The sequence below is a fragment of the Spermophilus citellus genome, assembly GCF_964194105.1.
Source record: "Spermophilus citellus genome assembly, chromosome: 14".
Classification (NCBI taxonomy): Eukaryota; Metazoa; Chordata; class Mammalia; order Rodentia; family Sciuridae; genus Spermophilus; species Spermophilus citellus.
The window spans coordinates 25,380,144-25,407,102 of NC_138194.1; the positions used below are offsets into that span (position 1 = coordinate 25,380,144).

At 38.4% G+C, this 26,959-nt stretch overlaps 1 protein-coding gene across 1 annotated transcript in view; it reads right to left on the bottom strand.

Moving 5' to 3' along the window:
• Positions 1-26,959, bottom strand: part of PXDNL (peroxidasin like) — a 489,071-nt gene that overhangs the window by 248,604 nt on the left and 213,508 nt on the right. Inside the window, exon 3 of the mRNA XM_081265922.1 lies at positions 231-302. Coding sequence (XP_081122048.1) covers positions 231-302 — 72 coding nt within the window. The remainder of the gene's footprint in view (positions 1-230; positions 303-26,959) is intronic.

The following is a 26,959-nucleotide window of genomic DNA, read 5'->3' on the forward strand; positions in this document are numbered from 1 at the left end:
GTGTCAAGGGTGGAAGGACAGAAATGTGCATTAATATTCAAATGTCCTCAGATGCACGATCTATTGAAAGAAACACTTTGCTGTCCTTAGAAATGTTCATCTAACAGTTCTGTTTCAAGGTTGCCACTACTCTCAGGAAGGTGAAGAATTACTTAGGTTAAAATAATCAAGAAGGCAAAAATAATCAGTCAACAAAATTTAAGCCATTGTTGGTTTTTCTTAGAACTTACAGATGCAGCAAATTTTCAAGTCCTTCAAAAGCAGTTCTGGAAATCTTTCTGATTTGATTGTTGTTCAGAAGACTAAAAAGAAAACAAACAAACAATTCCACAATGAGAAGCTGATTCTGCAAACATTTTAACCATTCCACTTTTAAGTGTAATGCTCTGCACAGTAGAAAAATATTTACTAACATGGTGACATGGTTCGATAAATTTGGAAATTTTAATTTTCTATTTAGGAAGGCTATATTAATCTATTCAAAAATATAATAAGTTATCCCCAAAATATCACTAGAAGAGCATCAAAAACCCAAAGGCAAAATTCTCCATCTCCTGAAGCCTATCATCTAAAAGAGAAATTATCAATATTGTCACAGTAACAAAGGGACAAATTCCTAAACTAACAGATGGAGAGCTGCAAACACTTAGGTTGAAGCAGCTTCCTTGGAAAAATAAATATTACAGCTTTTGGCACACAATGGACTCTCGTTGTGTATTTGTTGAACTATCAAATCCAGAGTCAATTACACCATAGGATGTGAGGCTCTTATATAGTGATATCAAAGGCTCTAAAAATGACTTCTAAAAAAAAATCCAAGGAGAAAAATAACAGGTGGCAGAACTAAATTGGATTTGAACAGTAAACCAAGTTACAGAAAATCACCTTTCTGTACCTTTGAAAGCTTTGAAAAGAGTACTCTGGAAAATGAAAATCATATTTTTGGATAAAAACACTTAAAATTTCCTTCAAATTTAAATTATGATGGCATGTCCAAATGTGTGCTAGTTGGCTTAGTACACTTATCTCTGAAGGTCTTCTAATATCAAAAAAACTCCAAAGCTTCTTAACAGCTATGGCCAGAATCAAATGCTGGAGGGCTCACTGTTAGTGTATGATGAATTTTTTGTTGTTGTTTTTTCTCTGTGTGTGTGTGACTGATTAGGAAAAGGGAAGTGCTTCAGCCAAGTGATCATTTTAGTCATTACATACAATGCCACAGGAAGCCCACAAATCTCCAGTCTTATCTGTTCCTAACCTGTTCACCACAGGCTTCACTGCTAAATTCCCCAAATAGTATCTGAAGCCACTATGTGACTCCCAGGGATGTTACCCAAGCCACTCTTCACCATTTGTGACAGACTGCCTAGAGTTCTTCTGGCCACTGGGGAGGCAGAACAATAAATCCACAGCATTAGAAGTGATGCCAGCCAGAGATAATGCCAATTGTCACCGATACTCCTTAGCTTCAGTCAAGGATCCAATAAAATTTATAGTCCACCGTGTGTGCAGGAAATTTTTAAGCAGGCTGAAATCAACATAGCTATTTAATAAATGATTAATACCAGATACACGTGTTGTCCCAAGAGAATCTCTCATTTAGTTACTCTCTCTGTACACACTCTCATTTTATTGTTCAAAATCAATTAATACACTTTCCTTTAGATCCCAAAACAACCACCACAGAAATGTTGTTACTTAGAGAATGATTATTCTAATGCACATAGAATAAAATATGTGTGTGCATGTAATTTACACTTCTGCTGGGATGTGTATAATTTGATCCGTATATGTAATCTCAATCTCATATGAACCACAGGAAACAATTTGAGTGACTAGTTTCTTAATTTTCCCAAGGATGTGGTATTTAAGAGAAAGAAGTCAATTTGTTTTATACAGAAGATGCTTTAGGGGCTAGGATTGTGGCTCAGTGGTAGAGTGCCCAGCATCACATTAAAAAACTAAACAAAATAAAGGTACTGTATCCATCTACAATTAAAAAAAAATTTAAAGATGCTTTTGGTCATCTATGACCAAAACCACAACCAAGAGAAGGAAAAGATACTATGTATTGTAATTAATCTTTCTTTAATATATAAAATGTGTGAGAAATCTATGTTTCCACATATTCTTAGGTACTTTTCTAAATTATGGTAAAAGTAAAACATACAACTTGTAGAGAGGTCTTTATATTCTTAACATTATAATTCACTGTGAATATGAATGAGTAACCTAAAATATAAGGTCAAACAATTTAATTTAAAGGTTTTTTGAAAATGTTTTTATTGTTAACAAAAAAAAAATCCATTACAGTGGTTCACAGTTGAATGTATTTTCCAATCACAAATACATATTTCTTGTCAAACTTTATTCAAAGCACCGTGTTTTCCATCAAAATATCTGTATTGTAATTTTAATGGATGGATTCTTCACCTAGCAGTGTTTTGATTAAGTAATTATAGAAACTGTCATTTCTATTATTTTTCTTTTATTTTTTCATAAATAAAATGCAATTGAAATTTATGAGTGAATCTACAGAAATTCAGGACATAAAACAATACCTAACGCCCTTTCACCAAAAATCAACACAAGCTCAGTAAATTTGTAGCTGTGCTCTATATTCTATGTAATGGATAAATTGAATTGCCAACTTGATTGGATTAAGAGTAGCCAATTACTCAGAGGCTTAAGGGTGTGTCAATGAGGGTGTGTCTAGGAATGATTGGCAAGAAAGCAGCAGTAGATGAAAGCTCCATTCTTCTTGAACAGGTTCCTGACTGCTGCTAGATCATCTGAGGATATCTGACTCGCACTTCTTCACCCCTCCAAAGTGGACTCTGCCAGTGATTCTGCAGAAGCCTTCAGTCTCGGATGAGGGTAGCACCTTTGAACCCTCTTGTTCTGGGACTTCTGCCTCTTGGACTGCGTAGCTACTGGTTCTCCTAGCTCTCCAGCCTGCAGGCAGCCATTGTGGACTATCCAGCTTCTGGATGCAGAAGCCAAACTGATAAATCCCTTCTTATAATTTTACTTCCTGTTGATTCTATTCCTCTAGAGAATGCTGACTAATACACCTAATATTGCCTACAATGTCAAGGAAGGGGGAAAAAAAAAAGCAAACAAAACTTCCTACAAGAAAAATGTTACATTTTTATTGAAGAAATAAAGGAAAGTAATTTCTAAAGACAGGATAGCTAATTACTCAGATGATCAAGCCCTTGGAGAAAAGAGGAACCAGCATTAGACCAATGAGTCATTGTATCACCTGCATCAGCTCATTGTATTATCTATCTATCTATCTATCCATCTTTTTATTTATTTATTTTTGCTGAAACACTGAGTGCCTTCCTGTAGCATGCACACTCATATATTTCATACTGTACAAATGTAGACTGTGCTTTTGGAAATATTTGGGGAAAAAATAATGTGGCTATTAGGAAAAATAAAAGTGTTTTGTAAGTTATACAATCCTTACCAGCTTAGAGCCTAATTAGATAAGTAATCTGAGATCTGCACAGCTCTCTTGCTTTGGGAAAGAATCTCACATCATCTCCTAAGAAAACCTAGGGTGCTACAGCCAGGAGCCATCTTGAGAAGGGACCTACTGTTGTTTGAATTGTTCTAGGGATCAAAAACCCTGCACATTCCCATCTCTGTGACTCCACTCACATTCTGCTATTATGGTTTCAAGGGTATCTGCCTCAAGAATCCAATGTGGCCCAGCAGAGTGACCGTGATACAAGCCCAGGGTGCCTGCACTGTAGGGATGAGGGTTGGGTAGAACACAGAGAGCAGAGGATGCCCCCATTGAGAATCAGGAGCAGGTCCTTGCCCCTGAGAACAGGGTGTGACCTTTTGGTCCACAGCAGTGCTGGGACCAAAGGCAGGTACCCACAGGGTTCCAGCTGCCCCTCCTCACCGTGCTGCACTCAAGTGCCTGTTACTAACAAGTTGAGGAAGGTGCACTTTGTTTTCCACTCCTGCCTTGCCACAGTGACATGGTGAGAGGACCCTGACAACCCTTGGCTGTCTGTCCCCTACCCTTGGGTACTGTGAATGGGGGTGGCCAAATACAATTCATGAAGGCATTCTCCCGAGGATGTGTCTTGGGTGTTGATTTGTTATGCCCAGTTGGTTCTAATTCCAGCTGGGTATCATAGTGCTGTCCTCCTGTAGCTTCTTTGGCTGTGATTAATGACTTTGAACACAGTGCATACAGTGGCAGAATTGGAAAGACCCACTCTGTGTTCTAAACAGAGTGTGTACTCACTATGTGGCTGGTCCTTTAACGGGTGTAGGGGCCCCTATGGTGGATCAGGCCACTCCACAAAAGTTGTAGAGACACCTGATCCACTTGATGCACAAATCTCAACACAGGAGAATAAGAAATATGAAAAAAATCAAGGTAATAAGATGCTTCTGAAAGAACATAATAACTCTCTAGCAGCAGATCCCAAAGAAATCAATACAGATCTATAATTAATACACATTAATTAAAATTTTTTAAATAAATAAACAATAAACCCTCAATAGGAGAAACAAGTAAAACAGAACTTGTTTGCATCTCACATGTAATATCTACTTGGGATAATGCCAAGATTTACTATGAAAGTATAATCTTTATAACTACATTTAAATGAAACAGATTTTTGTTTTTTGTTGTGTTTATAATGTGTGTTTGATTTTTTGGTAAGTGGTGCTAATGTTGATCTATTTTTGCATGGTATGATTGTGCTTGCTTTTCATGTAGACATTCTCCAAAAATGGGGTTCAGCTACTCTCAACATGGAGAGGTTGTGCATTTCATTTCCGTGTGTTCTGAAGTAAACAGAGTATAAAACTTTCAATAAGCATTATCTACGACTCCTGAGTTATTTGCATTGTTACCAAGTAAGAGATTCATGGCCAAAGTCAGTAATGACCATCTCTGGATAATTTATCATTGCCAATACCACAGAAAAATATTTATATTATTTTAGGCACCATATAAATCATTTGCAGTTCAAAATGGTGGGGAAATAAAGCAAAGGAACTGGCTCATTTTCATTTACAGAGCACAAATTTATTATCTAGTGACTTTATCAACTTTTCACTTCATGCAAATTCCTCAAAAGGAAGTGCAGATATACATGTGAAATCTTTCTGAGGGATAAATTCTTTTAAAAATCCAACAAGTTCACTGTCCTCTTTACCTTTTGAACTCCCCCCAAATGGGGTTCAGCTACCCTTAACATGGAGAGGTTGTGCATTTCATTTCCATGTTCCTGAAGTAAACAGAGTACAGAACTTTCAATAAGCATTATCTATGATTCCTGTGTTATTTGCATTATTACCAAGTAAGAGATTCATGGCCAAAGTCAGTAATGACTACCTAAGACTGAAGTAAAAGAAAGATATACTTATCCTGAAATTTTATGTTAATGACCATTTATTTTTTGGTCAGTAAATTAACTGAACACATCTTTGGTTCCATATTTCTATTCCATTGCTTGCCTTTCTTGATTTGTCAAGAATTCTTGGTATACAAAAAATTTAGCTTTAGCTTATAATATGTACTAGAACTATTTTTTTCCAAAACTAACACTGAAATGTATGTTTTACTAAATTTGCTCATGCTATTTCATCTTCTGGGTTCCTAATTTAAAGCAAGTCTTTTATTACAACATATTTCCCAGCTGATTATTTTTTTAATACAGGAGAGATATTGAATTTTGAACATTAGTTTTATAACTTTCTTTACTTCGCTTATTTATTGTTTCTAACCACTTCTTAGTTGACTGTAAGTATTTGAATCATGAAGTTATCTCCCATGCCAAACATAGTATTTCCCATAATGATACCTCATTTCTATCTTATACCCAATAAGACTTGATGACCCTCTTAAAATGTACTTTGAAATAATGGTGATAATAGTTACTCTTTTAGACTTTCATTCTTAATAATCATGAAAGTTACAAACTAGATGCTTTAAAAGGGAAGTAAGTAGAAGTAAAGAAAAGAATTTGCCAGGAAAGTGTGTGATTAAACCAGGAAGCAGGATACAGATAAATAGTGGCCGTGTGCTCATAATTCCTCTTACCACAAATAATTACTATCATGAGCAGTAACTAAATGGAGGGTGTATTTATTTCTATGCCAAAGCCAATGAAGGGTTGCATTTCTTATAATATAGTCAACATATTAGAACAGTGTAAAAAACCTACCCCTCAAATTATGTTAAAATTAGTTTATTAAATTATTCAATTCCTAGGAGAGGGGGGTGGAGCTCATTGTGGACCACTTGCCTGGCATGCATAAGGCCTGGTGTTTAAGCCACACCATTGAAAAATAAGTAAATAAACATTTAGTTCCTAAAATCCATTACTAATACTTAAATTTTACCTCTGATTTTAGGTTTTTAAGCAGTTTTTGATCTTTATGTTAAAACATCACAATTTCAAGTTTTTTACCATTCCCAATCTAGATACAATATACATGGGTATATACAAACATGCATACATATATGTGACAGCTATTGTATCATCTCCCAATGCACAAACACCTCCACCTCTTAACTGATACAGTACTAAAAATAGGCATCCTCACATAACTTCCATTTTAGTGCAACTGTGATGCTATCATTTGATTCTAATTGTTTTCTATCTTCCTAAGTTTTGTATAATTAGCATGGATTATTTATGTAGCAGTTTTTAAAATATAAATATGCACAAGGAAAATTTAAAAGCACCTCTACTCAGAAATAGTTACTTAGTTTTGGTAAATGTCTCCCAAACTTTAGATAGAACAGCTAAATGTTTATAAATTGGCCCTGGTCAGATAAGGATTATGGATGCTTCTTGGCTTATCATGGTTATGTCCCTATAAACCTGTAATAAATTGGAAATATTGTAAGTAAAAAATACATTAAATACACCTTAACTACAAATGTCATCGCTTCGCCTAGCCTACTTTACAAGCACTCAGAACACTGGCATTAGCAGATAGTTGGGCAACCTCATCCAAAACCAAGGGTTTTTTTTTTTTATATATGAGGGGACCATGCAGTTACGTGGCTGACTGTGAGCTGCAGCTGGTTGCGCTGCTCAGCATCACCAGAGCGTATTACCATAAAGTCAAAAAAATTAAGAGGAGCTATCATAAAGGAGAAAACACCTATAATTTTTGCATTTTCTTATGTACTTTCTTTATACCACATAAAATACAATTTTTTCTAGGATATAAGTATGATAGAGATGAGAACTAGTCAGAGACAGTAACTTTCTCTCATCATCTATGTGCATCTAGAAAAATAATTAAATATAATTTGGATGAGTAAGAAAGTGAAATTATAAAATTGAAAGAGTAGTTTCATAGATCTGCTGAAATATTAATTAGGTCAGATTGCTTCTCAACCTTTCTGTCCTTTCTTCCATGTTTGGCCATGTGACTATTTGTTTTCAATGAGTCATGATTATAATGCTTTACCTAATACAAAAAAATAAAGATATAAGTGAAAACATGTGAAATACACACAGATATACACATTAAAAATATTAATGCAAATATTAATCTTTTAAAAAGAAAACGAGAAAGTCATATAAACAGGATAATATCAATCTGCTAAATACATTGTAAAATCCAAGGTCAAAGATAGGACTCTTAAATATATGTTTAGTAATAAATCCTATCAATTTTAAAATTTTTTTTAAATGTTAAAAGAAAAACTAATGTTAGATGATCCTTCTAAAAAAAAAATCACAAAAACTATATGTTGGTAAATTATGACTAACATTTAACAATCAAGTTCTCTTCTTGTTAAACTACTCATATCCAGCACTTGGTATCCACATAGGATTGGTTCTAGAACTTCACACTGCACCAAAAGCAAAGATTGCTCAAATTATCTTCTTAATTATGATGTAACCTTTGCATATAACCTACACATATCTGTCCATATACTTTAGCTCTTCTCTACATGACTTCTTACACCTAATACAATGTAAACATCATGTAAATAGTTGTTATACTGTTTAGGAATAATGACAAGAAATGTATATGTTCAGTACAGACAAAATTATTTTTTGGAATGTTTCCCATTCAAGGTGGGTTGAATCTGAGGATGTTGAACCCACAGATAACTAACTATACCTGAGATAAGGGGGTGAAGTAATCCTGTAGCATAGAGCCTCACAGAATTTTAGACCTAAAGAAACCTTAAAATTTATTTAACCTTAACTGTCTTACTTTGTTTCAAAATTTTTTATGATAATGATACTAATTTTTAAAATTGATTTTTATAATACTGAGGCTCATGACATGTGCATCTGTTTCTCATGGCAGTGTTTTTGTTCTTTTTATTTCTTTTTTTAAATTGATTTTATTATTTTTTTAAATACACGACAACAGTGGAATGCATTACAATCTTTATTACACATATAGAGCACATTTTTCGTATCTCTGTATATAAAGTATGTTCACGTCAGTTTGTACATGTACTTTTTTTGCATTACAATTCTTAATACACATATATACCATAATTTTTCATATTTCTGTTTGTATATAAGGTATGTGGATACCCAATTCAAGTCTTCGATACATGTACTTTGTATAATGATGACCATCACATTCCACCATCCTTGCTAATCCCCTGCCCCCTCCTTTTCCCTCCCACCCCTCTTCCCTATCTAGAATTAATCTAATCCTCCCATGCTCTCCCTCCCAATCCCACTATAAGTAAACCTCCTTATATCAGAGAAAACTTTCAGCATTTGTTTTTTGGGAATTGGCTTGTTTGCTTGGTTGGTTGGATTTTTAGGGGGTACTTTTTTGGGAGGAGTGCCGCAGTCTGGCTGGGCACAATTCAGGAGCCACTTGTCAAAAGAAACAAACTTTATTTTTAGAACCACACACGCCAAAGAAAACAGCTCCTCAGGAAAAACCCTCAGAGCCCAACTGCCACCACCGGCTTCCCACAAGCCTCTCAACCTCCCCCACTCCTCCTGCTCTTGAGGCAGATTGGCTGGGTCGCGTGGGCGGAGCCAAAAAAGTCCCCCAATGAGCAGCTCCGTAGAGGAGCCAATCAGCTAGAAGTTGCTGGGGCCGCTGTGAGCCAATCATCAGCTGGCAGTCTGAAGGGCAGGGAAACAGCCCAGTGAGTATCACCACAGAGGAGCCAATCAGCTAGAAGTTGCTGGGGCCTGGGTGAGCCAATCATCAGCTGGCAGCTGGAAGTTTGCTGGGGCCCCTTCAGCTGTGGCTCTCAACATAGGAGGAAGTTTTGTTTGGTTGTGTTCTGATTTTGTTTTTATATGTTCATGGTAGGGGGAATTAAACCCAATGACACTCCACCACTCAGTCACATCCTCAGCCTTTTTTTTTTTTTTTTTTTTTTTGAGTTAGGGTTCCTCCAAGTTGCCCAAGCTGGCCTCAATCCTCCTGGGATTTCAAGTGTGTACAACCTATCAGGCTCACTTTTAAGGAAGTGAACCTGCACCTCTCAGAGACTGCCTGTTAACAGTGTGAATGGGTGTGTTCCCCGGGGATGGTGAACAGATGAGACATCATCTTTCTGGTCTTTGTATAGTTCAAGAAAAATAAAATACAATAAACATTTATATGCACTTGCCACTATTGAAAATAATACTGTATAAAAATCAAACTCAAAGGAACAGAGTGTTTAACAAGATAAAACGAGTCTTTTACATCTATTGTCACTCTGACCAATAGAAATATAATTTGAGCACAAAATACAAGCCATGTGTCTATATCTAATTTTCTAGTAGCCACATTTAAAAAGTAAAAAGAACCAGGTGAAATTGACTTGAATAACATATATTTATCTAACTCAGTATACCTAAATTATTATCCTTCTAGGGTGTATTTAATATAAAAAGTTAAAATACTTATGCTTTTATTTTCACATGTTTTGTGGTCTGAGTGTATGAAACAAGAACATATCAATTCAGACTAACTATATTTCAAGTGTTCAATAGACATCTCTGGACTGCGGTTTTGTTTTTCCTAACATTCCACCATAACCTTCTACAAAATCTTTGCTCCTGAAAAAAATGTCCTGTTACACCTCAGGAAGAACTCGCCTCCCCTCTGCATGCCATTTACCAAAATGTCTGTATTAGGGATTGTCAAGAGCCGTCCATGGGCTATGTGTGGACTACATCAGCATCGCAGCCAGTGAAGAGGAGAATCTGGTGTCTGGGAACTTCCAGTGGAAATTTCCTGTGGCCAGGATCACTCAGACACATTGTGAGCCCTGTTCAGCTCTGCCTGGTCCCACGCCGCACTGGAGATGGGGTGACCTGCTGTAGCCACACAGCCTCTCAGAGATGGGTGTGACCTGCCAAGATGCCCATCAACTTGCTGACGGCAAGACATCATGAAGCAAGACTCCATCCCTGAAACCCTATCCCTGCCTTTGATGTACCCCCTGAAAGCAACCATGGGAGCCATTTTCTAATTATCAAGCTCCAGTTCCTGTGTGGGCTGAACCTATCAGGTACTCTGCTTCAAAACTCTTTCTGACTCTGAGTCTTTCATTTTTCACTATTTCTGACTTATTTTCTCTGGTGGCTTATACCCTCCTGGGCAGGAAAAAATACCCCTGGAGTCACTGGCAGCCTCCCCATAAGAGATTTTCTTTTTTATAAACTAGCATAGTAGGATATACTATAGAATATGAACTGCTTGATCCATATCTTTAACAGGACATGCTAAAGACAAATGTTTCATTGAATGACAAACTCTGTAATCTCCCAGCCTTCTGTATATGACTGGACAGCTAGAAGCTTTTAGGAAATGGGGAGGGGAGGCAGCTAGAAGCTTCTTCCTGAGCCCATCCGATGACTGCCCATTCATATCTCAAGCTTTCTAGTGGACAAGCACCAGAGTTAACTCTGTGACAGTTAATTCACTCAAATAGAAGCAATGAATATGTTCTTATTTCTTTTAAGAGCCTGTCATCCCTAATGGTCAAAGCAAAGGGGACATAAAGTCCAGTTATTTTTGGCTCTTAGATTGGCTGCAATTGCCCTGATTCTCAATCAACTTTCTACTTCACTGCAGCTAGAAGATGAAAAATTCTGGGTAATCACTACACTGTTGAGCGCATCCTCTGCCCACAAAGGCTGCTCAGCTCAATAAATGATATGGTGATGGTTCCAGGCTGTGCTCAGCATCCCCTTGGCTGCTTGAAGCCCATCTTGCCACCACCACTTTGGCCACCTCTTCTGGGCACCTGAAAAAAACTGCCAGGTCTTCTGAGGCTCCCACTAAGACCCAAAAGAGTGCCAAGCAACTTCTGGGGACAGGAGGGACTGCTGACAAAGATGGAGGAAGCATACTACAGGGACACAGCCACATCAATGTTTATAGCAGCACAAGTCACAATTCTGGAGCCAACCTAGATGCCCTTCAGTGGATGAATGGATAAAAAATGTGGCATATATACACAATGGAATATTACTCAGCAATAAAAGAGAATAAAATCATGGATTTGCAGGTAAATGGATGGAGTTAGAGAAGCTAATGCTAAGTGAAGTTAGTCAATCTCAAAGAAAACAAATGCCAAATGTTTTCTCTGATATAAGGAGGCTGATTCATAGTGGGATAGGCAGTGGGAGCATGGGAGGAATAGAAAAACTCTAGATAGGGCAGAGGGGTTGGAGGGGGACGGAGGGGGCATGTGGTTATTAATGATGGTGGAATGTGATGATCATTATTACCCAAGGTACAGGTGAGAAGACACGAATTGGTGTGAGTATATTGTGTATACAACCAGAGATATGAAAAATTGTGCTATATATCTGTAATAAGGATTGTAATGAAGGGACCTAAGATGGCGGCCGGCGAGGAAGCAGCACGTTCAGTATCTCCAAAGCAACGGGATCAAAAGATCCATTAATACACCCAGATTCTACCTACCGATGAACTTCGAGCAAAATTCCGCTGAAAAGAGACCTGCCGGAAATTAGTAAGTTAATTAGAGGTGACAGTTTGTCCCAGACGAGGGAATCTTGGCCACGCGGGGCAGAGGACCAGTCCCGCTGCAAGCCGCCGCCAAACGGCGGCCGGCGCCGCCCGCCCGCTTCTGCAAACGGCCCCCCGCGGCGGGACCTGGCGCAGCGAGAAGGGTCCCCCGCCCGCACATAAAACAGCCCCCTGCCCGCCCAGCCCAGGAGGCGACGTGAAGGGAATCTAACCAAGCCTCTATGAAATAGCGAACTGGGCTGCGTACGGGGGTGGCTGAAGTGCTGAGCCTGGAGCTCAAAGTAGAGGCTTTGATAGAGTCTTTGCGCAGCTTGTTAGAGCTCCTTTCACCATTAGTCTGTAGTGGAACACCCGGCCAAACAGCAGTAAAAACAAAGAGATTCAAAAAGAGACGCTCGGCTCCCGGACGCTTTTTTGCTCAGAGCCACGGGCGCTTTGCGCTCATCTGCTTCCTCTTCCACTTCGCTCCCGCAGAGAAGCTGAATGGGTAATCAGCAGTGGATCCTAAGTACCTGAGGCTAAGAAAGCTCAGTACACCCCCGCCCTTTTTCTTTTTTCCTTTTTTTTTCCCTTTTTTTTTTTTTTTTTTTAATATTGTCTATACAGGGAGAATTAGTGGACTGAAATTGTTGGCTGGGCTGGGGTTTTGGGGCTGAAAATCCACTCCGCGGGAGCCGCCATTTGCTTTCGGCATGCTGTCTTGAGGGCCCTGTCTACACGGTCTAGCTGCCGCATCTAGAGACTAGAACTGGGCTGCGTGCTGAGCCCTGTCCTCCGAAGGCTGGGTCGTTCGGCATCCCCCTGCGAGAGGACCCGTGCTCCGGAGGAGGCGGTTGGAGAGCCGCGGCGGCAGCCGCTCGGGCCCGGGGAGCTAGGCACCGGGCCGAGGAACAGCGGAGGCCGCGGCAGCGCTGCTATCTAAAGCCTATTTGCTCAGGATCACTAGGCAATGCTGAGCTGACGTGGAGCTAGGGCGTACACTTTGGGCCCCTCAGAAAACACACACTGAGCACGTATCTGCTGCGTTTAAGCCCCAGATCGCCTGCTTCACGTGACTCAGCACTAACGACCCAGCTGAAGTAACTAGTCGGCCCACCTGATCTCACAGAGGTAAAAAAAAAAAAAAAAAAAACAGAGCAACATAGCCAGACCCAGGGAATCAGGAGTGACGTGGGTTTAGCGGCACAGAAATCCCAGCTATTGCCCCCAACAGGGCTGACAACAGAGGTCCCTTGCACCACCTACCAGGGGAGTTGCTACCTGAGGGCAAACAAATTCGCTGGGGGTCCTCAGCCCCAAACCCTACAAACTTAGGGCCTGAGGGAGGCAAACAGAAAGGGTGTGCCCAGACATCCATGAAAACAGGGCTCCCAGGAGCAGCAGACCCAACATGTAGACAGTAATGTGGTAAGCATCACAGGCGAATGGGGCCTGGATTGAGGAACCACAAGAGAAGGACCCAGGCATCCAGGACTGGAGACCCGCACAGTCTGGGAAGAAGAGCTGAGGCACAGTGATTGGCTCCCACCTATCAAGAGGAGAAGCCTGGCCCAGTGGGCATAGCTCCACCCATTGGAAGAGAAGTCAATCGAGCTTTATGACTGCATTTATTATTAGTATTTTTTTTAATGATTATTACTAGTATTTTTTTTTTAATTTTTTTTTATTCTCACTTTTTGTAGTTGACGTTGTTGTGTTCTTTAACTTTCTTACTAATGGTTTCAATTTTTTTTGTTAATTTTTCTTATTCTATTAATATTACTATTATTTTTTAAACTTCAATTTCCATTTTTTATTACCATTATAATTTTTTCGTTTGTTTTAAATTTTTATTTTTTCGTTTTTTCTCTCTCTCTTCTCACTTTTTTTCCTTTTGTCTTTTCATTTCTTTTCAACTTTCTTATTCCCCCTCTCTTGAACTCCACCTGCCTACACTTACTCTCTTTAGTGACTTCTTCCCTTCCCTTCTAATACCTCTCCCCCCAAGCATCAAATAAACTTATAAGAGTAAACAGTAACTCAACAGTCAAACAGAACAAGAAGTATCATGAGCATAAAAAAGCAAGGAAGAAAAGGAGTACAAACAATGAAAGACAGCCTAAATATTCAGGAGGACCTGGAGTCATCAGAAAAATGGCCATATAAAGAACTCAAGGAACATCTTAGACAGATGGAAAGGAACCTTAAAGATCACATTGAAAATGAATTACAAAAACAGATAAAAGAAGAAGTTAAGCATCTTTATCAGGAGATACAGATTATAAAAAAAAATCAAACAATAATTCTAGAAATGAAGGAAACGATAAACCAAATAAAAAACTCAATCGAGAGTATCACTAACAGAGTGGAGCAAGTAGAAGCCAGAACATCAGATAATGAAGACAAAATATATCACCTTGAAAAGAGTCTAGCCAACTCAGATAGGCTGGTAAAAAATCACGAGAAAAACATCCAAGAGATTTGGGATAACATAAAAAAACCAAACTTACGAGTCATTGGGATTGAGGAGGGCACAGAGATTCATGCCAAGGGAATGGGTAATGTACTGAAGGAAATAATTACAGAAAACTTTCCAGAAATAAAAAAGGAAACAGATATACAAATTGTAGATGCATACAGGACACCGAGCACACAAAATCACAATAGACCAACGCCAAGACACATTGTTATGAAGCTATCCAATATACAGAACAAAGAGAAAATATTAAAAGCTACAAGAGAAAAGAGGCAGATTACATTTAGGGGTAAACCAATAAGGTTGACAACGGATTTTTCATCACAGACGCTGAAAGCGAGACGATCCTGGAACAATGTATTTCAAACACTGAAAGACAATGGATTCCAACCAAGAATCCTGTATCCAGCAAAATTAAGCTTCAGATACGACAACGAAATAAAAATCTTCCATGATAAACAAAAGCTAAAAGAATTTGTAGCCAGAAAACCAGCATTGCAAAGCGTCTTGAGCAAAACTCTACACGAGGAAGAAATGGAAAACAATAACCAAAACCATCAGCGGGAAGTGCCTCAGTAAAGACAGAGGATGGGAGGAAAGCTAATCATGTTGAAACAAACTAAATTAGGGGAAAAAAAAAAAGAGATAAATAATCAAACATGCCAGGAAGTACAAACCATATATCAATAGTAATTCTAAACGTTAATGGCTTAAACTCGCCAATAAAGCGACATAGGCTGGTAACATGGATTAAAAAAACAAATCCAACGATATGCTGCCTCCAGGAGACACATCTGACTGGAAAAGACATACACAGGCTCAAGGTAAAAGGTTGGGAAAAAATATACCAAGCACACGGTCCTCGTAAGCAAGCAGGTGTGGCCATTCTCATATCGAATAAAATCGACTTCAAGACTAAGTTAATCAAAAGGGATAAGGAAGGACATTATATACTGTTAAAAGGAACCATGCACCAACAAGACATAACAATTATTAATATTTATGCACCAAATAATGGTGCTGCGACGTTCATAAAACAAACTCTCCTCAAGTTCAAGAATCAAATAGACCACAACACAATAATCATGGGTGACTTCAACACACCTCTCTCACCATTGGACAGATCCTCCAAACAAAAGTTGAATAAAGAAACTATTGACCTCAATATCACAATCAATAACCTAGACTTAACTGACATATATAGAATATATCAACCATCATCAAGTGGATATACTTTTTTCTCAGCAGCACATGGAACCTTCTCAAAAATAGACCATATATTATGCCATAGGGCAACCCTCAGTAAATATAAAGGGGTTGAGATAATACCATGCACTTTATCAGATCATAATGGAATGAAACTGGAAATCAATGATAAAAGAAGGAAGGAAAAATCCTACATCACATGGACAATGAACAATACGTTACTAAATGATCAATGGGTTATAGAAGACATAAAGGAGGAAATCAAAAAATTCTTAGAGATAAATGAAAATACAGACACAACATATCGGAATCTATGGGACACAATGAAAGCAGTTTTAAGAGGGAAATTCATCGCCTGGAGGTCATTCCTCAAAAAAAGGAAAAACCAACAAATAAATGAGCTCACACTTCATCTCAAAGCCCTAGAAAAGGAAGAGCAAAACAATAACAAATGTAGCAGAAGGCAAGAACTAATTAAAATCAGAGCAGAAATCAATGAAATTGAAACAAAAGAAACTATTGAAAAAATTAACAAAACAAAAAGCTGGTTTTTTGAAAAAATAAACAAGATCGACAGACCCCTAGCCATACTAACGAAGAGAAGAAGAGAGAGAACTCAAATCACTAACATACGGGATGAAAAAGGCAATATTACAACAGACGCTTCAGAAATACAGAAAACAATTAGAAATTATTTTGAAAACCTATATTTCAATAAAATAGAAGAAAGTGAAGACATCGATAAATTCCTTAAGTCATATGGTTTGCCCAGACTGAGCCAGGAGGAAACTCACAACCTAAACAGACCAATATCAATAGATGAAATAGAAGAAGCAATTAAAAAACTTCCAACCAAGAAAAGCCCAGGACCGGATGGGTATACAGCTGAGTTCTACAAAACCTTTAAAGAAGAATTAATACCAATACTTTTCAAGTTATTTCAGGAAATAGAAAAAGAGGGAGCTCTTCCAAATTCATTCTATGAGGCCAACATCATCCTGATTCCGAAACCAGACAAAGACACCTCAAAGAAAGAAAACTACAGACCAATATCTCTAATAAACCTAGATGCAAAAATCCTCAATAAAATTCTGGCGAATCGGATACAAAGGCATATCAAAAAAATTGTGCACCATGATCAAGTAGGATTCATCCCTGGGATGCAAGGATGGTTCAATATACGGAAATCAATAAATGTTATTCACCACATCAATAGGCTTAAAGAGAAGAACCATATGATCATCTCAATAGACGCAGAAAAAGCATTTGACAAAGTACAGCATCCCTTTATGTTCAAAACGTTAGAAAAAATAGGGATAACAGGAACTTACCTCGACATTGTAAAAGCTATCTATGCCAAGCCTCAGGCTAGCATCATTCTGAATGGAGAAAAATTGAAGGCATTCCCTCTAAAATCTGGAACAAGACAGGGATGCCCCCTATCACCACTTCTATTCAACATAGTTCTCGAAACACTGGCCAGAGCAATTAGACAAACTAAAGAAATTAAAGGCATAAAAATAGGAAAAGTAGAACTTAAATTATCACTATTTGCGGATGACATGATTCTATACCTAGAAGACCCAAAAGGGTCTACAAAAAAACTACTAGAACTAATAAATGAATTCAGCAAAGTGGCAGGATATAAAATCAACACACATAAATCAAAGGCATTTCTGTATATCAGCGACAAAACTTCTGAAACGGAAATGAGGAAAAACACTCCATTCACAATATCCTCAAAAAAAATAAAGTACTTGGGAATCAACCTAACAAAAGAGGTGAAGGACCTATACAATGAAAACTAGAGAACCCTAAAGAAAGAAATAGAAGAGGATCTTAGAAGATGGAAAAATATACCCTGTTCATGGATAGGCAGAACTAACATCATCAAAATGGCGATATTACCAAAAGTTCTCTATAGGTTCAATGCAATGCCAATAAAAATCCCAATGGCATTTCTTGTAGAAATAGATAAAGCAATCATGAAATTCATATGGAAAAACAAAAGACCCAGAATAGCAAAAACAATTCTAAGCAGGAATTGTGAATCAGGTGGTATAGCGATACCAGACTTCAAACTATATTACAGAGCAATAGTAATAAAAACAGCATGGTACTGGTACCAGAACAGGCGGGTGGACCAATGGTACAGAATAGAGGACACAGAGACTAATCCACAAAGCTACAACTATCTTATATTTGATAAAGGAGCTAAAAACATGCAATGGAGAAAGGATAGCATCTTCAACAAATGGTGTTGGGAAAACTGGAAATCCATATGCAACAAAATGAAACTAAATCCCCTCCTCTCGCCACGCACAAAAGTCAACTCAAAGTGGATAGAGGAGCTAGATATCAAATCAGAGACTCTCCGTCTGATAGAAGAAAAAGTTGGCTCCGATCTACAGATTGTGGGGACGGGCTCAAAATTCCTTAATAGGACACCCATAGCACAAGAGTTAACAACTAGAATCAACAAATGGGACTTTCTTAAACTGAAAAGTTTTTTCTCAGCAAGAGAAACAATAAGAGAGGTAAACAGGGAGCCTACATCCTGGGAACAAATTTTTACTCCTCACACTTCAGATAGAGCCCTAATATCCAGAGTATACAAAGAACTCAAAAAATTAGACAATAAGAAAACAAACAAACCAATCAACAAATGGGCCAAGGACATGAACAAACACTTCACAGAGGAGGACATACAAACAATCAACAAGTACATGAAAAAATGCTCAACATCTCTAGCAGCCAAGGAAATGCAAATCAAAACCACCCTAAGATACCACCTCACCCCAGTAAGATTGGCAGCCATGATGAAGTCAAACAACAATGAGTGCTGGCGAGGATGTGGGGAAAAGGGTACTCTTGTACACTGCTGGTGGGACTGCAAACGGGTGCGGCCAATTTGGAAAGCGGTATGGAGATTCCTGGGAAAGCTGGGAATGGAACCACCATTTGACCCAGCTATTGCCCTACTCGGACTATTCCCTGAAGACCTTAAAAGAGCACACTACAGGGATACTGCCACATCGATGTTCATAGCAGCACAATTCACAATTGCTAGACTGTGGAATCAACCCAGATGCCCTTCAATAGATGAATGGATAAAAAAAATGTGGCATTTATATACCATGGAGTATTACGCAGCACTAAAAAATGACAAAATCACGGAATTTGCAGGGAAATGGATGGCACTAGAGCAGATTATGCTTAGTGAAGCTAGCCAATCCCTAAAAAACAAATACCAAATGTCTTCTTTGATATAATGAGAGCAACTAAGAGCAGAACAGTGAGGCTGAGCAGGAAGAAAAGAATAGCATTAAACAGAGACATGAGACGGGAGGGAAAGGGAGAAAAAAAAAGGGGAAATCACATGGAAATGGAGGGAGACCCTCATTGTTATACAAAATTATATATAAGAGTTTACGAGGGGAATGGGATAACAAACATGGAGGGAAATGAATTTCAATAGATGGGGTAGAGAGAGAAGATGGGAGGGAAGGGGAGGGGGGATATTAGAGGATAGTAAAGGTAGCAGAATACAACAGTCACTAATATGGCAGTATGTAAAAATGTGATGTGTAGCCGATGTGATTCTGCAATCTGTATTTGGGGTAAAAATGGGAGTTCATAACCCAATTGATTCTAATCTATGAAATATGATTTGTCATGAGCTTTGTAATGTTGTGAACATCCAATAAAAAAAAAGGATTGTAATGCATTCCACTGTCATATATAAACAATAAATAAATAAATAAGAAAAAAAATGATGGAGGAAGAGCTACTGTATGCAGCTCTGTCTTTCTATAACCCCATGATGTCTAAGCTATAAAACTACCACAAGGATCTTTCCAAATTCTGTTGGAGGTGAGAAGCATACCAGGGGGTGAGCAGAATTTATGCCTTAGAGAACAAGTAAATGAATCAGCTACAGACAGCCTCAATGACACTGCTTCTGCAAGGCTCTGACAGCCTGAACAGGACCCTCAAAGGCTGGAATGGTTCTCACTGAATTGTCACCAAGACTGACCACATAGTCTCAGAAATCAAAGAAGAGGAGAAGCAACAAGACCAGGTGGAATCTATCAAGAGCCGACCCATAAGCACAGCAAGAACTGGAGCAAGAATGGAAAGAATTTCTGTTCATTGTCCAGAAAAGCTACAGCCAATGAGCAGCTGCTCTCCATCCTTGTCTCACTGGAGTTTGCTGTCCTGGGATGCCCGGTTTATCAAAATTTATTTTGAAAGTGTTGAACTTCTTGTCGGAACCAGAACCTTGACCCTGTGCATGAAAGGTGTTAGGGATGTGTAATAAGAGGAAGAAAGGAAAGTGGGGAGAAAAGAGGAGGGGAAGGGATGAGGGGGAGAAGGAGTGGGAAGGGAAAAGCTAGGGGGCATGTTGCTATGTTATGTGGATCATCTTCTTGGGACCCCTTTTGCTAACTTCCAAGTTTCCTTTTTCTTAAAAGGTATTAATAGTGAAAGTGAGGACTAAGTGGGACACAATAAAATTCTTTTTCTTCTCTGCATTGAACTTCATCTTCTATATGACTCTTGAATACCAAAATAGTCAATTGATGAATTGATGAAGTGCTCTCTGGTCAGGTCCCCTGACCTTCTCCCAGTTCTACCAGGATGAATCTAAAAGCTCTAGCGATCTCATCCTGAGAGTCACTCCTTGTTGTTATAGAGTTGTCTTTAAGGCTTTCATGGTTCTGTAAGGATGAATGACAAACTTAAGAGACAGATTGTTTCACTGCAAGAAATGTTATTGAATAACTCCTAGTCATTTGGTGGAATCCTGAAAAAATCCTCTTGATTACATTATATTTTGAGGTTTGAGCTTTTTTCCCATTGATTCAGGGGGGGAAGCATTAATAAAAACTGATCTGGATAGCCCCACTTGATTTGGAATTAAAAGAAGATAATTTCTGTGAAAATGGAAGGCTAGAAGGAAGCAAGTGGTTATTTATAGAAGATGAGGATTATGGCGGGGGAACTACCTGGAAATAAGGTTCCCCTTGGGAGGATACATCAGGAAGTCCAGTTGATGGTAGTGTCTCCTAGACCAGGGTCCTTGATCAACAGGTGACAAACTCTTCCAAATATTCCCTATGGAGGTGAGGGGGCCACATCTTTCTAAGAAACACTACCCTAGAGCCTGGAGCCCACAGAATGATCCCAGTCATAGTCTCCAGTTTCTCAACTCCTCAGTTTTTAAATATCCAGGAGGAGATTCTAATGCTTAATAAGAAGGGGACATACAGTACTCACAGGCTGTATTTGGGTGTTGAAATAACTTACCACTTCAACTCTTACAGATTAAATATTAGGGCTGGCGAGAGTATCTGAAAGAAGGAAAAGAGTAACGCAGGAAGAATCCAGAGGTTAGAAGTAGGTAGCTCCCATGAATCAAGCCAGAATGGACCCACCTGGTGACAGAGGCGAGTGGAGTCACTGGGAAATAGGAAACAAAGGTGAGACCTGCCCCTGGCAGTAAGTACAGGTAGAAAGGTTGCCCTATAGGCAAGAATGACATGGGAGCAATGGGAAAATCCAGGGACAGTTAGAGGGAAAAGAGGGACAAAATCATATGTTCAGTTCCCAGAAGAAATTCCTCCAGATGGCAGCTTTCATTTCAACCTCTTTCTCATGGGATTGGAGAAGCTTTCAACTTCTTAACTGTACAGAGAGAGGCTTCCAGCATCACCAGATAACCAGCATCACACCTGGGTAATGGCTGTGGTCTGGCCTGTGAAGGGCCTTGGGGAGAGCATGGGTGGCATGTACCATATCCTGAAAGTCCTACTTCATCCATTTGTCAGTATTTGCCTAAGAAGCACAAGTATCAAGGTAACAGGTTATTGGCATTTTTTTAAACTCAATTCTAGCCACCAGGAATGAGCACAGTAATTCAAATTGTGTATATATTTGAATTATACATATACACAATTTGAATTACTGTGCTCATATAAATATATATAATATATATAAATATATATTTTAATATATAAAATATTATATATATATATATATATATATATCCCCCCCCCAAAGGGCAGAGGCAGGGAAGGTGGCAGAGTGTCTCTTTGTCCAAGCCAGCACGTTCATTTATACCAATAGTTTACATTAGGTCATTGGTACCATAAGGAGACTAGGAGACTATTGTTTAGAGTATCAGTAAGGTTGCTTATTCTGCAGTTACATTTCACAGTTACAATATGCAATGTTAGGAGCTTTGTGCAACTCTCAAGAAGGTCCATTGTCTGAAGTTACTGTTAGGCAGGCAGCTCCAGGAGCACCGGAACATGATGAAACATTGTAGTTATCAAGCAAGCAAGTTCCTTTATTCCCAGAAGTTGTATACCTAAGATTAAAGTCAAAGCTGATAAGACTCTAACATGGAGGGCATTACCATAACAACCAGGCATCCTATGCCTGTACATAAAAACTTTCCCAAGCACCAAACATGCCACAGCTATGCAGTCATCAGGAACCCCAGTCCCAAATACAAAACCCCTACAGGTACCAGGGATTGAACTCGGAAATACTCAACTACTGAGCCACATCCCTAGCCCTATTTTGTATTTTATTTAGAGACAGAGTCTCACTGAGTAGCTTAGCTTTTTGCTGAGGCTGGCTTTGAATTCACAATCCTCCTGCCTCAGCCTCCCTAGCCACTGGGATTACAGGCCTGTGCCACCACACCCTGCTGAATCAAAATATTTTAAAATAAAGATTTCAAAAGTTTTTCCAAAGTTTTGGTTCCTTGGGATGATTGCCCTAAATGCAAATTACACCTGTTGGTCCTTATGAGAAGAACTCTCAAGCAACTCTACTATATCCCAACAGTCTCTGGCACCCAGATTCTGCATTGGATTAAAATGTTTTAAAATTTGTATTCAAATATATCTGAGAGTTAACAAGTATAAACACATTTAAAATTTATATTATAAAGCACAGAAGTGAAAAAAATGTCCCTCCCATTTACTGCCCATTAATAGTAAATACCAACAAGTGTAGTCCATAAATGAATTTATATGAGTCTCATAAATAAATCCCTACCTCTAAAATATATTCCTTATAGAAGATATTATACCATTTTTTTATCATTTGTGCCACCAACCCTGACATTCAAGTTGAGAAGTTTGTCAAAATTTCTTGAGTCATACCCTAAGGCAAATGTAAGGTCTATTTCTCTTTGTAGACCTCTTGAAAGGTCTATTCCTCTTCAAGTTAAAAAAACAAACAAGGCTAAAAAAGTACTTGTTCCCTTATTTATTTCCTCTGATATATTTTGATTGAACATCAGTCATTTCATTCTCCAAAGCTAAACACTATTGCTTTTAGTCAATAAATTTATCTTCAGTACTTAAAAAAATGTTTTTAAGTTCCATTGACATGGTACCCAGCCTTGAGCATGCAAATATTTTCTTTCTAATAGTATAAATAAATATTAAAAATAAAATTTAAAGTAACAATTAAAAATTAAATGCTTGCTATTATGATCCTAATAGTATTCAACAACACAACAATAATAATGGACTATTATTGTTAATATATAGACCTTTTTTTCATCTTTTCAAGATATTCCTGGAAGACATTTAATAAAGGACGTGCTCTAAAGTAATTAGAAAACAAATAAATGGCCATCAATCCAGCTGCTTAAAACAGCATCACTTTATTATTTCAACTTCCTTGGCCCAGGGGTCCACACATGGGTCTTCTGAAATCAAGGGATTGCCTGATCTGGCATCTCAACTAGAGCTCAGTATCCTCCTCCAAACTCATTCAGGTTGTTGTCAGAATTCAGAATGCAACTGAAGCACTGAGACCCTCCTTAGAAACTACCTTTCTCTGTAGATAATTCACAGCATGCTATGTTTCTTCCAGGCTAGAAAGAGCATGTCTGCTAATTACCATCCCCACAAAAACTCAACTGCTTAGGCCAAGCCTACATGGGAGAATCTCCCTTTTAAATGGCTCAAAGTCAACTGATTACGGACCTTCATTAAATATGCAAAATCCTTTTGCCTTTGCTATTAGTGTAAGTGATTGCACACGTATTTTGAGTGATGAATAAATGGGTGAGTGATGAATGAATATATGTAATATTAGTAGTATAAGTGATATCCTATCTCACACAAAGACCCTGCCTATACTCAAGGGAAGTCCCGTTAGGTAGGTTATTGGGAATCATCTTAGAATTCTTCATACCACCTTGAGTTTTAGAGCTAGTAGTAAAGACAAATTGTTTTGATATATTCATCTATTCACTCAAATTAGTATGATTAACAGTATCAGCAATATGTGTGGCATCACAATAAAAATTTTAAACATGCAAAACATGTTTATTTAGGAATACATACTACCCTTATTAGAAACATAAATAAATATAGAGAGATGAAAAAAAAGAATTTGAGTATAGAAATTACTTTCATGATAGGAAAAGAAGGAAATTAGGTTTATTATTAGTTTGTTTCCTAACTAGGTTGGTGATTATATGGATGTTCACTATATTGCTTTAGATCTCTTAAGGGGTCTTGAATATTTTATAATAAATGTTTAAATATACCTGATACTTATTTGTGTGTCTGGCAGTTCTTGAAGTTATATGACAAAATTTCTGCCCTCGAAAAGCTTAAAAATCTAAGAAGGAAATCATAGTGTCAGCAACAGGCAAAAGGGTAAAATGGGGATGGATAAAGTTAAAGGAACAAAGAGAGGTGGGTTATGAACCTCGGATGCCTTGTAGAAATGCTCCTTCTTGTACTGAAAGCTGGAGATTCATTAACACCCTTTAGCCAATGGAAAAATGGCATTCACAAATATCAATTAAGAGGACAAAAATGGTGATGGTGTTTGTTTTGTTTGTTTAGATTCAAAGCAGATAAAGGAGACAGTAAAAAGTGGCTAGAACTTGAGAAATCATGTTAGAGAATTTATTTGCTCCTGAGATGCATTCCTCCTTGACCTGCCCTGAACTGTCCTCTGGGGCCTGAAATGGTGATTCCTCTGTCCTCTGATTTCAGTTGGCTTCAGGCAATGGGGAGCAGTAGTGAGATGTCAAAGAGGAAAATGTAAGAGAAATTAAGGTATCTACTCACTGGCTCCCTTCCCTCATATGTGCAAATAGCTGACTGCCTCCAGCTGAAGTTCAGTTCTTATTGAGCATCTTCCTCCACACAACTCTCTCTGCACCTCTGTGTCTCTCTACCTGGCCTTTGCTCTCCCTCTTTGCCCCTTTAAGGGTGGTAAAATCTACTAGGCATAGTGCTGTGGTCTGTATTAGGATTTCAGTGTTGAAACCCTAATGCCCCAGGAGATTGATCTTAGGAGGTGGGGACCTTGGGAGGTGATCAGGTCAGGAAAGTGGAGCCCTCATGATGACATGAGTGCCTTCAAAAAAGAGCCACCAGTGATATCCCTTCCCAGTCTGCCATGTGGGATGACAGAGAAGTCAGCATTTGCAATCTGGAAGAGAGCTCTGACCAGGATCTGGCCATACTGGCACCTGTTCTTGAACTTCTAGCCTCCGGCATGGAGAAATAAATTTCTGTTGTTTAGGAGTCACCCAGTCCATGAACCAAGATGCCTCAGATACTGCATTTTTTTCCTAGCGTTTCTGTACACCATGTTCCAACCTTCATAATAGTGCCTTAACTAAGCTCTCTTCAGAATGCCCAATTGGTGTGCTGTTTCTGTAAGGACCCAGGGAAACTGACATACAAGGTCAGTGCACTCAGCTAAGGGAGGCTTGGCAAGGATCCAAATTAATACCATAGGTAGGAAGAAAAATGATCTGAAAGATCAGAGCTGAAATCAGTGATAGTTGACAAGTAATTGAATACGAGGACAAAGATTAGTCCCAGATTTCAGGTCTGAATTTCCAGAGAGTCAAATCAACATCCACCAAGAAATAAAATATGGCTGGGGGAAAGGGAGATGTTTAATTGGGGCTGGTCATCAGTTCAGTTTGGGAGGGAACATATTTGAGGGGCTCACAAGAAACAAAATATAAGTACAGTGGTTCAGGTCTTGAGACTAAGATAAGATCTAGAGACATGAATCGGAGTATGAACTGGCATACAGACAGTATCTGCAGAGAGGAAAGAACATGAGATACCCTTGAGATCTTAGAAAAAGAGGAAGGGATGACTCAGGGTAATGCTAGGGTTAAGGAGCAGGAGGAGAAAGACAAACTTGCAAAGAAAAAGAAAAAAAAAAGGATTTCAAGGCTGGAGTGGTCATTAGTATTGGATGCTACTAAGAAGTCCAATAAGAGATAATGCAGTTATACACACATTATATGATTTAGCAACTCCTCACAGACATACTTGAACTAAAATGTCACCCTCTCAGACTTTCCCTGTTTCTGTTTTCTTCGTAGAATTAATAATGATCTGTATTTATTTCACCGTCTATGTAGTTTGTACTTATTTGTCAGTCTCACCCACTAAAATGCAAACTTCTAGAAGCCAGAGTCTTATTTGCCTCACTCAACATTGCTTCAATCGCTAGCAGCATCAGTCATTGATTAGGGGAGCCAGTGCTTCAACTAGGGGACCATTACAGTCGTTTGGTCTGGTCTCAATCTAAGCATCATCCAAATTATTCAATTTGCATAGTATTAATTGCCCCAACCCCTTCTGCTCTGGGTCTCCAGTTGTGGGAAAAAGACCCTGAGGAGCAGGGAGTGATTTTCAGTGCCTCTGGACTCAGCATAACCCCCCTGTAGTCATAACACCTTTCTGTTTTCTTCACTGCCTGTGGATTGAGTGAAAAGTGATTTTCAAGCAGCCTGTAATTAGACAAGAAGAATAAGTTCCAGTGTTCTATTGCACAGTAGGGTGACCAAGGTTAGCAATGTTGTATTGAATATTTCAAAATAGCTAGAAGAGAGGATTTTGAATGTTTTTACTCCAAAAGAAATGATAAATGCTACAGGTACTATATATGCTAATTACCCTGATTTGGTGATTATGCATTGCATACATGTGTCAAAGCATCATATTGTGCCTCCAGATGTGTACAATTAATATGTCTATTAAAATATTAAAATTTAAAGAATTGACTTTCTCTTTCAAGAATCAGAAAATCTAAAAGGAATAGAATACTCAACACCAACTAATCATTCTATTATAATTTCTATTCTGTTATTCCAGCAATTATTTTGATCAGATCATTCTATCATAAATGTCAACTTGCAGATTCACTCAAATTATTTTAAAAACTAGTTTTAGAATTTTTCACATTTTTCTTATGTACAAGTTTTATGGAAATGAGAATTATCTGCCTGTACTTAAAAAA